This window comes from Brassica napus, chromosome C4 (assembly GCF_020379485.1).
Source record: "Brassica napus cultivar Da-Ae chromosome C4, Da-Ae, whole genome shotgun sequence".
NCBI lineage: Eukaryota > Viridiplantae > Streptophyta > Magnoliopsida > Brassicales > Brassicaceae > Brassica > Brassica napus.
Genome location: NC_063447.1, coordinates 51645540 through 51660585, shown reverse-complemented (window position 1 = coordinate 51660585; position 15046 = coordinate 51645540). Strand labels below are relative to the sequence as shown.

General features: G+C 36.0%; 3 protein-coding genes across 3 annotated transcripts; 2 read left to right on the top strand and 1 right to left on the bottom strand.

Moving 5' to 3' along the window:
• The first annotated feature begins 257 nt into the window (after positions 1 to 257).
• LOC106449267 (GDSL esterase/lipase At5g45920) lies at positions 258 to 3120 on the top strand. Its single transcript, XM_013891050.3, has 5 exons — positions 258 to 513; positions 1173 to 1397; positions 2301 to 2368; positions 2530 to 2694; positions 2792 to 3120. Exons 1-5 carry the CDS (start codon positions 415 to 417, stop codon positions 2952 to 2954), a joined length of 720 nt encoding a protein of 239 aa, XP_013746504.1. The 5' UTR covers positions 258 to 414; the 3' UTR covers positions 2955 to 3120.
• A 3216-nt stretch (positions 3121 to 6336) lies between these two features.
• On the top strand, positions 6337 to 12321 carry LOC106445443 (protein argonaute 4). The gene is made up of 23 exons (XM_013887004.2): positions 6337 to 6506; positions 7425 to 7688; positions 7780 to 7985; positions 8064 to 8288; positions 8370 to 8506; positions 8596 to 8693; positions 8773 to 8870; positions 8993 to 9167; positions 9262 to 9378; positions 9476 to 9583; positions 9651 to 9713; positions 9788 to 9901; positions 9991 to 10156; positions 10273 to 10388; positions 10474 to 10611; positions 10689 to 10816; positions 10899 to 10964; positions 11060 to 11123; positions 11210 to 11321; positions 11397 to 11470; positions 11563 to 11657; positions 11757 to 11788; positions 11880 to 12321. Exons 2-23 carry the CDS (start codon positions 7428 to 7430, stop codon positions 12053 to 12055), a joined length of 2769 nt encoding a protein of 922 aa, XP_013742458.1. The 5' UTR covers positions 6337 to 6506; positions 7425 to 7427; the 3' UTR covers positions 12056 to 12321.
• A 339-nt stretch (positions 12322 to 12660) lies between these two features.
• Positions 12661 to 14503, bottom strand: LOC106445444 (calmodulin-7). The gene is made up of 3 exons (XM_013887005.3): positions 14404 to 14503; positions 13909 to 14278; positions 12661 to 13036 (listed from the first exon to the last, which is right to left on the bottom strand). The coding sequence occupies exons 1-3, from the start codon at positions 14477 to 14479 to the stop codon at positions 12940 to 12942; spliced, it is 543 nt and encodes a 180-aa protein (XP_013742459.1). The 5' UTR covers positions 14480 to 14503; the 3' UTR covers positions 12661 to 12939.
• Between the last annotated feature and the right edge of the window lie 543 nt (positions 14504 to 15046).

The window sequence follows — 15046 nt, the reverse complement described above, 5'->3', positions numbered from 1 at the left end:
TATTTTATATTACCCGCGGGTTACCCGCAAATTTGGGCGGGGCGGGTGCGGGTATGTGAATATTTCTTTGCGAGTCATGCGGATCGAAGTTTTGAGTGAAAAAAATGAGTCGATCCGCGGGTTGGCGGAGCGGGCGGGACGGGTTGACCCGCGAACCCAGCTCTAGTGACTAGTGGCAATGGGAGCATTTAGTGCATCGACTTTAATTTTCGTTTGTCCCAATAACAAACCTTTACTGCTTACGTCAGTAATAAGCCTTTATTTAGTAAATTAAACACGACCACTTCAGCGAAACCACTATACACCGTTCCGTTTAGGTTCTCTCGGGAAAATAGAGACTACTAGAGTGGGTTTTCTTTTGGAAACTTTAGAGAGAGAGAGAGTGAAAGTTCGAAGAGGAAGAAAAAACAAAAGATGAGGCCTAAGATCGTTCTTTTTGGCGATTCCATCACTGAAGAATCATTTGGCGACGGTGGCTGGGGAGCTTCTCTCGCCGATCTTCTCCGCCGCAAGGTATATATATTTCTCTTTATAAATACACAGTTTTGTATGAATTACTCTATTATGAAAAAAACTACATACATCTTGTAACATCTAAACATCTAATTTACAGTGGAGAAATGAATATTCACAAAGTTTCAGTTGAAATCAATTAAAAATAACATTTTGTTTGATATATGTATTTGTTTTGAACTGGTCTTATAGATTGTTTTTGACCAGGTTTTCATAGATTTTTATTGGTTCTCATTATGAAAAATATTTTTCAGGAAATTAAGCATCATATTTTACTAGTAAAAAAGTTTAACATATCTAACCACTGTCGGTTGTCAAGGAGTTTCATGGATTCCCAAGAGATCCGAGTTCGAATCCCAAATCCGCACCACACCAGATTTCCACGGCGCGTAGCCACCGGGGCTTTCACATTTTCTCTTGGGGAATGGAAAAAAAAAAATTACCAAAAGTTTAACATATCTTAGTTTCACAAAATAAACATGTTAACATATCTTCTTTTTTTCTTTCTTAGAGAACAAATATATATAGTCCCTTTGTTGTGAAATGATTAATATGGTTTATGTAATATCAAATCTCATTACGTCTTAACAATTTTTTCCCTATTGAGCATAATATTAACTAACTTTGAATGACGTTTCTGATATATAAAAAAACTTTAGGCTGATGTGGTGTTACGAGGATACAGTGGATATAACACGAGATGGGCGTTAAAAGTGATGGAGAGAGTTTTTCAGGCAGCGGGAGACGGCGGAGCATATCCATCGGCAGTGACTGTATTTTTTGGAGCCAACGATGCGTGTCTGCCGGAAAGATGCTCGGGGTTTCAGCATGTGCCACTTCTCGAATATAAACAGAATCTTCGCTCAATTGTTTCGTTTCTCAAGGTGACATTTTTATTATTTCCACTACATATTCAATTGAATTATATTTGAACAAAAATAAATTCAAATTGAATTCTTCTTTAATTGTATATAAACATAATCTTAGGCATTGTTTTTGAATATATATTGTGAAAGAAATTAACATTTTCTGAAATCTTACACATTTTTACAGGTTTCCATAAATGTTTTTGCAGTTTTCAAGAAATGTTTTTGCAGTTTGCAGACATTTAAAAAACTTGTAAACGTAAAATACCAAACACAGAAAGGAAAAAAAATTACTTAAGAATGTATTTTCTTACAAAAATTTAGTGTATCTTTATTCATGTGTATATTTAATTATTTTTAAAAGAAAGTGTATATTTAATTTATATATTTGATTACCATCTTTAAAAACTTCAAAATTGTAGTTCTAGAATGTAATAGTTTGTCGCAAAAAAAAAAAAATGTAATCATTCGTGGTCAAAAGATGACATGGATTTATTTAGTTGATTTTTAGTAAGTGGTGAATGGTGATCTTGATAACACTTTAGATTGAACAGAAAATGAAATTACATGTATAGTGGCTGATCTTTCTAATTATAAAATTAAAGATCAACATGAGGTTATATATGATGACAAAAAAAAACATGAGGTTATATATATTTTATCATAAAAAGATAAATTTTCATAATATGCCTCTCAAGTACACGTTACAAATATTAATCTATTGTGTTATATAAAATCGTTTAACTGAAAAGGCCAGTGTTTTGATCTTTTTCTCTTTTGGGAAAGTATATGTAACTTTAACAGCACCAAGGGTATATACTTGTTGAATCGCTAAGTAAAAATGTAAAATATAATTTATACATTTTAATTAAAGAATAGAATTCGTATAATTATAAAGTTTACTTTTGCTTTTAATTTCAGAATCGTTGGCCACGAACGGTCATTATTCTTATAACTCCACCACCAATCGACGAAGAGGCTCGGCTCCGGTACGACATATCTCTCTAACTTTCTCCACTTTCAATATTTTATCCCTAACTTTTGCTTCTCCTTTTTTCAAAATCTACCATAGACTTTCTAAAATGCTTGACATCTCTTTATATCATTTTTACCACCAAATTTTATAACTGGGTAATCTTAACATTGCTAGATATCCTTATATCGAAAACACTATAGGCTTGCCAGAAAGAACAAACGAAGCAGCAGGAACATACGCAAAAACGTGTGTAGCCGTAGCTAGTGAATGCCAAATCCCAGCGATCGATCTTTGGTCCAAGATGCAGCAAATTCCGAACTGGCAAATTGAATGTCTATGGTCACTACGTCTTACCCATATGTTACAATTTTTGAAACAGCCAATCTATTCATCTAATTGTTATTTTCTAAATTTCGTTTGTTCTTTTGCAATCCAGGGACGGTTTACATTTGAGTCGGGTCGGGAACAAAGTGGTTTTTGAAGAAGTTACAAATACGCTTAAAGGAGAAGGTATTGGAGCTGAGGACTTAGTTGTGGATCTTCCCCTCATTGAAGACGTTGACCCAAAGAAACCTCTCACGGCCTTTGATGAGTTATGAAACGTATCGTTAATCCTTCGATTTAATAATGCCCTACTGTTCACACACACAAAATCTGCTCTAATTGAACTGAACTATATTTAAGTTTTGCTTAAGTTTGATATTAGGGGTCACATACGTAAACTATCATATCAAAATCTTTATAATAGTAGTAGTTTTCCAACTACACGTTTATGCATGTCCAACGACTACGGTTCGATAGATAAATGCCGTCGCGAATATGAAAAATCACCGAAACTACAATATTTAGTTAAACCTATCAACAGTCTAGATCTAAAAGCAGTCAGGTTACGAGTTCTGGGCCAAAGACATCACCAATATTGGGGCTAATAGAAACCAAGCCACGCCAGCTGCGCATTCCTGTCGCCTTTCTCCAACGGCTCCCTGAGCAGAGGGTAAGAACAGAGCTGCGTCTGACTGCACGGTTAAAGCAATGGAGGCGTTCAACGTCACGCTGGAAAACAGCTTTGCGGTACCAGATTCAGATTGTGCAGTGTAGTGACGACACCTGTGCACGTTCATACGAGGAGCTAGGGTTTAGTCTTTAGTATATAAATAAGAGGCTTTTGCCATTGTAATACTTAAGCGAAAATGAAATAACAAAAGACATTTCTCGACTTCATCTTCCTAAGTTTATTTTGCTTTTAAAACGGAGAGTTGATAATGTGAACAATGATATCAAATAACACATGCAACTCAATAAAGAAAATTGTTAAAAAAAAATAAAGAATTGATTTTTGGGCATCATGTTCAATTTTGTTCATCTATCTATGGCTAGTGACGATAAGGACACTACAAGTCATATTTTCTAAAGGTATGAATGGTGACCAAGGAACGGAGAAGAATTATCCATTCCTTAATGTTCTTGAAAAAAATCACCATTCACAAGAAATAGTTTTTCCTTTTCATTCCCTACCATTTTTTTTTTGTAGAGAAATAAAGAACAAAATTGTTCCTTCTTAAATTTGAGAAGGAACAACTATTTCCTTTCATTCCTGCAATTTTATTCCTCTACGTGTTTTTTCTATTTGTTCCTCTTATTTCTAGAATGGTCACCAGTCGAACCCTAAATCTTTCGATTACGTGAATGCATAACTTGCATAAAATGCAAATATATATAAACAATAAAACCAAATACCAATAAAGCTCATAACTTCACCTCATTTTTAACTCATAAGATCTCCAGCCCAAAGATTTAAGGGAGCAAAACTTCAAAATGAGGATTTGAGGGTTCGTTACTCCAACCATGAATCTTCAAAAAACTCCTTAAAATTTTATTTATTTGTATTATAGTCTTTGATATGAACAAATGTTACTAATATTTATTAAAAAATAACTATAAAAACTAAAAAAAAATACAAGATAGTTTTGAGGTTATGAATAGTGAAACCTCAAATTTAAGGTTTTACTATTCACAACTTCAAAATTTGAAGATTTGAAGTTGGGATGGAATGACACAAAACTTTAAAATTCGAGGATTTGAGATTTGACTACCCTATCATGTTGTAAGAAATCATAATATAACAATTGCTTTCAAAAAAAGAAATCATAATAATAAGACATGGATAAGAGTAGCGAAATTAAAAAGATACTCATAAAAGACCATAGAACTCCATAGAGTAGATATCTAATCTCTGTTTAGCTATAACTACGAAGCTCTAAAAATGCTAGTAACACTTTCAAAAGTGAAATAAGGTTTCGAGTACCAGCTAGCTTGCCTGCCAAATATTATTAATATGGTTAAGACTCTAGAGCGTCGCTATGTATATTCTCCTTCTCCATCTAGCTCTGTAAATTACAAAAGTCAACACTGAATAATAATAATAATTTATCATATATCTCAATTGTATGCTATGAATATAATCTCTATAAAGAGACAACCCCCATAGTTGATTAAGCATCTTAAAAATAATAACTGGAATATAGTTTTCTTAACTGAATTAACCTAATCTCTTGGCCTAGGCATAAAATCCGAAATCCGAAACCCAAAATCCAAACCGAACCCGAACCGAAAAACCCGACCCCTTATCCGATCTGAAATGTAAAAATATCCGAACGAGTCTTGTAGGGTGGTACAAAAAATATCTGAACCCAAAGTGTTATTAACCGAACCCGGACGAGTAACCCGAAAAATCAGAAATTAATAGTCAATATAAATATTTTGATATATATAAGAGTATTTCAATTATTAAATTCAATATTTGTGGTACTATGATATATAATAATAAATATTAAATTTTTAATAAATGCTTTAAGTACACAATTAGTTATAAATAAGTATTTTATAATTTGCTTATTGAAATAAAAAATCTACTCTCTTACATATTGTTTACAAATGATGTATGTTTTCATGCTTGATTTAACATTTTATTGTTATTTTATCAATTTTATGTGTGATAGATTAATTTTTATTTAATTTAGATATTTTTCTTTATGTTTTGATTCAATTTTTTTTGTTTTTTACTTTGGTTATATCCGAACCGAATCGATATAACCTGAATTCGTACGATATAAGATTACTTTATGGGTTTTAGGACTGAATACAGTTTTGAACCGAACCGGAAGTGTTATTATCCGAATCCGGCACGTACTAATAAAATTTTAGCATGAGACCTAAGAGCGTAAACCCGAAAACTCAAAAACCCCGATCCAAACGCCACGGACACCCAAACACTCAGGCCTCTAATCTCCTATCATTGGGAAATTTAAAATTGCGGATGTGAATCTCTAAATTAATATAAATGTATTTTTGTCAGGAAGTAAAGTGGATTACAGCAAGGTTCAACCAAGCATACACGAGGTGATTAGAGCTTAACAATAATTAAATATCGTATTCACAATAATCACATAGTTAAAAAAATAAAAATAAATAATCACATAGTTTTAGGAGACATGCATTATACTGGTCCCGTTGATCATCACTGAATAAGTATACACTAATATAATTTAATTATATGCTTAGACATATATCCATAACTTGTGTAAATGTACGTGTCGATTAATGCGCGCATTTAATTTTATTACGGACACGTCGGACAGTTTGTCTACCACTACTACCAATAAGAAAAAAAAACATCGAATTTAAAAATTCAAAATAATCGTAGCGGGATATAAAAACTCTTTCCAAGAAAAGTCTACGGAATAAAGACACTCTTAACGAACGGTCAAGATCGTGTATCCTGGAACGTCTATAAACAAAATCCCTTTAACGAACGGTTATGATCGTAAGAGCAGACTCATTAAAAAGAAATTCCAAAATGTAAATATATCTAGACAAACGAGCGGTCAAGATCATAGTCGGAGAAAAAAACTAATAGATAAAATAAATGAATCTAACGGCCAATATTAAAAGAGCAGGTTACTGTAAGATGCACCGCATAGTAGAGGAATATAACTGTAGGGCGAAGGATCCATCCTGGATATATTCCACTGTTTACTGATCAATTTAACCCATTTAGCTCAGAGCAGAAAGGGAAAAAGAAAGAGAGAGTCTCAGAAACAAATCTCTCGTTTCGTCTTAGGGTTTCGCGTTTGTTTCATCGATACACTCAGGTATGATAATTTTAGGGTTTCGCAAATGTTTATTCTGTTTAAGACTTGTGTGAATTTTTTTTAATCTGTACGGTTTATGCTTTCTAGCATCGTAGCTTCGTAATGTGGCTTCTGTGTTTGTGCTTTTTTAGAAGTAAATATGTTTTTTTTTTCCGTTAAAGGTTGAGACTTTGTCTATCCTCGCATGCATTGTTCTTCTGGGTTATTTTTTTTTTTTTCAGCAGATTTCAAAGCTAAAATCTTAAAAAGGTTGTTACTTTACTGCGATCTCTGATTTTGTGGGTTTCCTTGAAATTTTTACTGAGGTTTCCGTCAGAAAAAAAAATTAACCTTTCTGGGTTTTACAAGTTGAACAAAGCCGTAAATGTTCTTAAAGTGACTGTATTTTGCTAGTATGTGATGAAAGCTTGCATCTTTTTGTTTTTGTTGCGTCATCCTTTATAAAGTTCGCCACTCTGATTGTGTGTTTGTGTGTTTCTTTACTAAAGTGAGATTTTTGCTGATGTTTGCTTGAAATATGTCATCTTTATGGGTTCTTTATTATAAAAAAACATGTGAATGTTCTCAGCGTGACTGTGTTTAGCAAATATGTGATGAAAACTGACTTCTTTGGGGACCTTACATGTTTATTCACACTTGCATGCTTTTATTTCCGAATATTTGTTGTGTGGTTTTTAGTTTTAGTCAAAGATTTTACTTCTCTGCGGGTTCTTGTGAACGAAAGTTGGAAACTTTGTTAGAACTAAAAGCTAAAATCTTGAAAAGTTTGTTACTTTACTGTGTGATCTCTGATTCTGTGGGTTTCCGTCAAAAAAATTCACCTTTCTTGGTTTTATATGTTGAACTAATCTGTAAATGTTTTCAACTTTGAAAACTGAGCTTTTTTTCTTTTGTTGTTGTTGTTGTTTGTGTGTGCAGGAGATGGATGCTAGTACCGGTAATGGAGCTGAGCTCGAGTCAGCAAATGGGAGTGGGGTTTCCGACGCGCTGCCTCCTCCTCCACCGATCATACCTCCCAACGTGGAGCCTGTGAGGGTTCAAACCGAAGTTGCAGTGAAGAAGAACCTAAGAGTACCTATGGATCGTACTGGCTTTGGATCAAAGGGTCAGAAGATTCAACTTTTGACTAATCACTTCGGAGTCAAAGTTGCTAATCTTCAGGGATTCTTCTACCACTACAGCGTATGTCTTCTTGCTCCTCTCGTGTTCATTTGATCTCTTGTCTGATTTTAAGTGATGTTTAACCAATTGGGATTGTTTTGGTCTTGAACAGGTGGCGCTCTTCTATGATGATGGGCGTCCTGTTGAGCAGAAAGGGGTTGGAAGAAAAGTCCTAGACAAGGTTCATGAGACGTACCACTCGGATCTTGATGGCAAGCAGTTTGCCTACGATGGAGAGAAGACGCTGTTCACTTTTGGAGCCTTGCCCAGCAACAAAATGGATTTCTCCGTGGTCCTTGAGGAAGTTTCTTCCGCCAGGTAAAAAAGTTATCATCACATTGTTCCTTCACTTGAGTGCTTGACTTTAGATTCTGACAGACAAAATTTGATGAGCAGGACTACTGGAAACGCAAGTCCCAACGGGAATGAAGAGCCAAGTGACGGTGACAGAAAAAGACTTCGTCGGCCTAACCGTTCCAAGAGCTTCAGAGTCGAGATCAGTTATGCTGCCAAGATACCTCTACAGGCTCTAGCCAATGCCATGCGTGGGCAGGAATCCGAGAATTCACAGGAGGCAATAAGGGTCTTGGACATCATCCTTCGTCAGCATGCAGCAAGACAGTAAGTGCAAATGTTCCTTTTTTTCATGATCCTTATATCTTTTGTATCGTCTCTCTAATAACCTCTCGGGGAAAACTGCAGAGGTTGCCTACTTGTGAGACAGTCATTTTTTCACAATGACCCGAGTAACTGTGAACCTGTTGGTGGTAACATCTTGGGATGTAGAGGGTTCCATTCGAGTTTCAGGACAACGCAGGGTGGAATGTCACTTAACATGGGTAAATAGTTTCTCACCTGTTTGTGATGTTTCCTTTCTGTTGCAGCAATAATATAGAGTCTAATGTCTTTTGTTTGTTCTTATGGCCAGATGTGACAACTACAATGATAATCAAGCCTGGTCCGCTTGTTGACTTTGTTATTGCTAATCAAGGTGCAAAGGATCCTTTTACTGTTGACTGGTCTAAGGTGATGTACTAAATGTGGCCTTGTCTACCTTTTTTTTTGTTTTATAGCTCAAAACGTTTTAACATTATGTTTTAAACAGGCTAAAAGAACACTTAAGAACCTGAGGATTAAAGTCAGCCCTTCAAACCAGGAGTACAGGATCACTGGCATGAGTGACAAGCCTTGCAGGGAACAAACGTAAGATGCCATTCTCTCAAAATCACTTTGTATTTGCTTATGTCTTACTTTGCTGATATTGTGTGATCCCTTTGAAAAGTTAGAAACTTCTCTCTGATGTTTTGCTTGTTACCTTTGTATAGGTTTGAATATAGACCAAGGAACGCACCCAAGAATGAAAACGGAGAGTCTGAAACTATTGAGATAACAGTGTATGACTACTTCCTCAGAGAACGGAACCTGGAGTTGCAGTATTCTGCTGACTTGCCGTGCGTCAATGTTGGGAGGCCAAAGCGACCAACCTATATTCCTCTTGAGGTGTCCCCTCTTATTTTGTTCTCATGGTATTTACATGTTATAAGTTTTCGAAATTCATCCTAAAATGTTTGTTATTTTGTGGTACTTTTTGCAGCACTGCACATTGATTCCCCTTCAGAGGTACACAAAGGCTCTGAACACTTTCCAAAGATCTGCCCTGGTTGAGAAATCTAGACAGAAGCCGCAAGAGAGGATGAATGTTCTGTCAAAGGTACATTGTCTTTACTCTCAGATAGTTGTTATGTTTTATCAGTCGAAGAGGATTGGAATTTATATATATATATATATATTTGGTTTAATATTTTCAGGCGCTGAAAGTGAGCAACTATGACGCTGAACCTCTCCTGCGTTCATGTGGCATTTCTATCAGCTCCAACTTTACTCAGGTGGAGGGTCGTGTTCTGCCAGCTCCCAAGGTATGGTACAGTTACTTAGTTTTGACTTGAATAAGTGTCTTTAATGTCCTCTTTTTTTTCTTTGCAGCTGAAAATGGGACGTGGAGATGAACTGTTTCCGAGAAATGGTCGCTGGAATTTCAACAACAAGGTGCTGTGTCTTGTCTCTTTGTATTTATTACTTTCATGTAAGTAAGATATTCTGATTCCTTTTCGTTGTTGCAGCAATTTGTTGAGCCAACCAAGATTGATAAATGGGCTGTAGCAAATTTCTCCGCTCGCTGTAACGTACGTCAACTTGTTGATGATCTAATCCGAATTGGTGGAATGAAAGGAATTGTAAGCATGATTCTTTTTTCTTCATGTTTCTTGAAAACTTGTTTTGTAATCATCAATCATCATATGTATTAAACTGCTTTCTGTCACAGGAAATTGCTGCCCCCTTTGATGTGTTTGAGGAAGGTCATCAGTTTCGCCGTGCCCCTCCTATGATTCGTGTAGAGAAGATGTTTGAAGAGATCCAGTCTAAGCTCCCTGGTGCTCCTCAGTTCCTTCTGTGTCTCCTCCCCGAAAGGAAGAACTGCGACATTTACGGTTAGATATTTTTTTTTTTTTTGAATAAATTTACGGTTAGATATTATCTCTCAACTCAAGTCCTTTAGGATGTTAAATGCTCCTTTTGATTAAAATTTGAATTTACTACTCCTCAGGGCCATGGAAGAAGAAAAACTTAACTGAATACGGCATCGTTACTCAGTGTATGGCTCCGGTGAGGCAACCTAATGATCAGTATCTTACCAACTGTCTTCTGAAGATCAACGCCAAGGTGATCTCTGTCTTTCTTTTTTTCTTTGTACCAATCGTTCATTTTACTTCTTGTGTACAATATCTGATGTATATACTCTCTATAGCTTGGTGGCCTCAACTCCATGTTGAGTGTTGAGCGAACTCCGGCTTTCACAGTAATTTCTAAGGTTCCAACCATCATCCTAGGGATGGATGTTTCACATGGATCTCCTGGACAGTCTGATGTCCCCTCCATTGCTGCGGTAATATATTTTACTGTTTATTATATATGTTGTGCGCTTTCTTTGATGCTGATGTCTTGTTTATGGTTTTTACGTAGGTGGTGAGTTCAAGGCAGTGGCCTCTAGTCTCGAAATACAGAGCATCTGTTCGCACACAGCCTTCAAAAGCTGAGATGATTGAGTCACTTGTCAAGAAGAATGGAACTGAAGATGATGGCATAATCAAGTACTTGATACTAACTCTCTGTGTTTTTTCTCTCTCTTCCTTTTGTTCAAGTACTTGCTGTAATTTCGTTTGTTGATTGCAGGGAGTTGCTTGTAGATTTCTACACCAGCTCTGGTAAGAGAAAGCCAGAGCATATCATAATCTTCAGGTAATTTACTTTGTTACATCAGAACTTGTATCTTTATTTTTTTCCGTTCCTTATGTTTCTCATATTTGGTTGTTTAAATGTCTCAATACTTCTAGGGATGGTGTTAGTGAATCTCAGTTCAACCAGGTCCTGAACATTGAGCTCGATCAGATCATTGAGGTAACTGAAACATACAGAAAGATATAAAAACAGTTTCTTATTGTCGTGCTACTGTTAGAAATTTGATTGCATCTGTCTTTTCTCAGGCCTGCAAGCTTCTAGATGAGAACTGGAACCCAAAGTTCCTCTTGTTGGTGGCGCAAAAGAATCACCACACCAAGTTTTTCCAGCCAAACTCTCCTGACAACGTTCCTCCAGGTGATTGATTGGTTAGGTTTTTTTTTAAAACACGTACATACATTCATGATCTCATGTTGTGTTTGTTTCTTGCAGGGACAATCATCGACAACAAAATCTGTCACCCAAAGAACAATGATTTCTACCTCTGTGCGCACGCTGGGATGATTGTAAGTATCATCTCAACTCTTAGAAGCTACGTTTGTTGTTGATTGCCACTATTGTTTTGTTTCTTATGACACTTGTGTGTGTATTGAATTAGGGAACAACACGTCCTACGCATTACCACGTCCTGTATGATGAGATTCATTTCTCGCCTGATGAGCTTCAAGAGCTCGTCCACTCGCTCTCTTACGTGTATGTAGTAGTCTCAACCTTTTTTTTTTAACTCTTATGGCTTCTATTGTGTTTGATTATACATTGATCAGATTTATTTTGTTGTTCGCCATTTTGCAGGTACCAAAGAAGCACAACCGCCATCTCTGTTGGTAATTTAACCAGATTCTTTTCTGTGTTTGACATTTGAAAGTCTCTGGTTTTGTCTGTTTAATAACCGAGACATTTGTGGTTTTTTTGCAGTTGCACCGATCTGCTATGCTCACTTGGCAGCTGCTCAGCTAGGAACGTTCATGAAGTTTGAAGATCAGTCTGAGACGTCCTCGAGCCATGGTGGCGTGACAGCTCCAGGACCGGTCTCTGTTGCGCAGCTCCCTAAACTCAAAGACAACGTCGCCAACTCCATGTTCTTCTGTTAGGTGTAGAAGAAGCATCTCTCTAAACTCTAATGTGCAGCAGCAGTCTGTTTTTCCCCAACTTGGTTCTTTTAAGTACTCTAGTAATCGGCTTTTATCCTTAGGATCTCTCGGCTTTCTTTTGAAGTGGTCAAGGCAACTAAACAATAGATATGGTATGTATTTTGTGACTCTATTCGCCAGTCTTGTTGCCTGTAGGGGGGGCTTGAAATATACTTTGCCCGTTGACTCTTAAGTGGTTTTTAATCTGGGATGACTTATTTTGTGTATCTCTTAAGCTTAATTTAGAGACACATAGTGGGGGAGGTATCAAGAATCAAATATTTATTAGACAGATATTAGAGGAAAACTGATATATATTGAAAAAGTAGAATAGTCAAACTATTATAAAGACTCGAAGAACTCTTACGACGATTCTCCTCTAATTTTTAGTTAATAGTTCAAAATTTATTTACCAAGAAAAAAATATTTAGATTCTATTTAATGAGAATATTACTGGATTCTGTTAATCACTTAGTTACTAGCTTTACACACAAACCAACACTATACTGGCATGCGTTCATAGAAATTTGTTTTTTGTACAGATTGCGATGTTATGGGCAGACAAGAAAATGGGTAGGTTCGTGTTGGTTTATTAATACTTTTTACATGTCAACAGAAAACGGGAAAAATAATTATTCCTCCAAATTATTCTTTTTTTAATATCATTTTGAAAGACTTTAGATGGTCGTTAGGTTTACGCATGTTCGACTAAAGAGACATGATATTTGAAACCACCATGATATTGTTAAAACTAAAACATATAATTCTTTATTGGGTTGCGAGGTTCAAATCTCTTATTTCTCTACACACGAAGCAAAGAAGAGCGGGAATTGAAATCCCGGCGATCAGAGAATACGGCAATGACTTTTACGGCGACGTCTCTCTTCTTTGCGTTCAGTACTGCTGCTAGGATTCCCCGCCATACTCCTCTTACGTCTTCTCCTACACACATTTTAAAGAAGAGTAATTAGGAACCAAATAAGATTCGACAATAATTAGTGAAAAAGAAGACAATAATGGTTAGGTACAATTACAACTAAATGTTTGAAAATTTATCATTTCATCTATCTGGCTTTCGCTGCTTACCTAACATTCGTATTATTTATTTTATTCCCATAAACATATCTAGCTTTCCTTTAAGAATAGTTTTAAAACTCTTTTTGTTCCAACTCACAAAATAAGTGGATGCCTACTTTGCTTTTACCTACTTTTATACCCTTTTCGTATTTTTTTTTTTTGGTAACACTCCCTTTTCGAATTTCTTGAATATTATTTCATTGGTTGTAATTTTTTTTTTGTCAACGTCATTATTGGTTGTATTAATTAAAAAATGTTTGCTTAGAAATTGGTTTTCTATAACCATTTATCTATTAAATTACTTTTGCATCTATGTAAAGCGTATGATAAGAAACAAACGGATATGAATTTGAGTTAATGCCATCCTTCAAACAACTTAAATCATGTTCTAATTCTAAAACAAAGAAAACTGTATGATTTAAATTCAAACTACCTCAAGTTTAAAATTAATATTTTGTGAGAGTAAACTTTTTGTTCTTTAGACGTTTTCTAAAAATATAACAGAGTCAAGAAATAGTTTACTTTATAAATATAAAATTATTGGGAAAATGATAAAAGACGAATAAGCAACGAATGTATGATGATGATGATGATGCATTGATGATGAACAGTCAAATATATGAAAATTAAAACAAAACCAGCCTTCTTCAAATTCAATAAAAAAAAAAGCAGCATAAAGACTTGTTCTTTTGATGATCAAAGAAAAGAGAGATAAGAGTAAAAATGTTTATCCTCACTTTGCCATCATAACTTTGACAAACTCTTCATAATTGATCTGACCATCTCCATCAACGTCAGCTTCTCTGATCATCTCATCCACCTCTTCATCAGTCAACTTCTCCCCCAAATTGGTCATCACGTGCCTCAGCTCCGCAGCGGAGATGAAACCGTTCTGGTCCTTGTCGAAAACCCTGAAAGCCTCCTTGAGCTCTTCCTCGGAATCGGTGTCCTTCATCTTACGAGCCATCAGGTTGAGAAACTCGGGAAAGTCTATGGTTCCGTTCCCGTCCGCGTCGACTTCGTTGATCATGTCTTGAAGCTCTGCTTCTGTCGGGTTCTGTCCGAGTGACCTCATCACTGTGCCTAACTCTTTCGTTGTGATGCAACCTGCAATAATCAATCGATATAGAGATCCAATTTGCGACCATTGAGGAATTAAATAACAAATACACAAAATCGAATCATTTGAAGATTTTTAATCAAAACGAGAAGGAGAAGGAGAATGATCTGACCATCTCCGTCCTTGTCGAAAAGGCTGAAAGCTTCTTTAAACTCGGAGATCTGATCATCGGTGAGCTGATCGGCCATTTCTTTGTGTGTGTGTGTGAGAGATTAAAGTTGGTTGGGTGTGTAAATGAGAGAGGACGAATTGTGAAATTATAAAGCAGAAGAAATGCGAAGAAAGCCCATTAAGGCAACTGACAATAGTTTAAGCATCCGATTCTCTCTTTTCTCCAGCGGGCCTTTTTCTTTATTACTTAACGATGGAATTGATGTAAAAATTCGTTTTTATATTAAAAAGAAAAGGACCAAACAGACGATGTATGATCGGGTCTTGTCAAAAGGTTAGGTTATGAATCGCAAAGTGGATGGTCCATACCCTAGACCATACAAGTTCAAGACTAGAGTCTAATGAGGATTTACATCCAGTCACATGGAAGACCCATTCAACCTTAGTCTTTATGAGTTTAACCATGTCATTATGTAGAGTCACTACAAGAAAACACGCCGAATTCCGACGGAGGTTCCGACGGACATCAATGTCGTCGGACGTTTGTGACGGATTACCGACCAATTTCCGACGAAATCCAAAAATTTGAAGTCGTCGGAATTCCGTCAGCCATTTCCGACGGAATTCCGACGAAACAAGGGTCG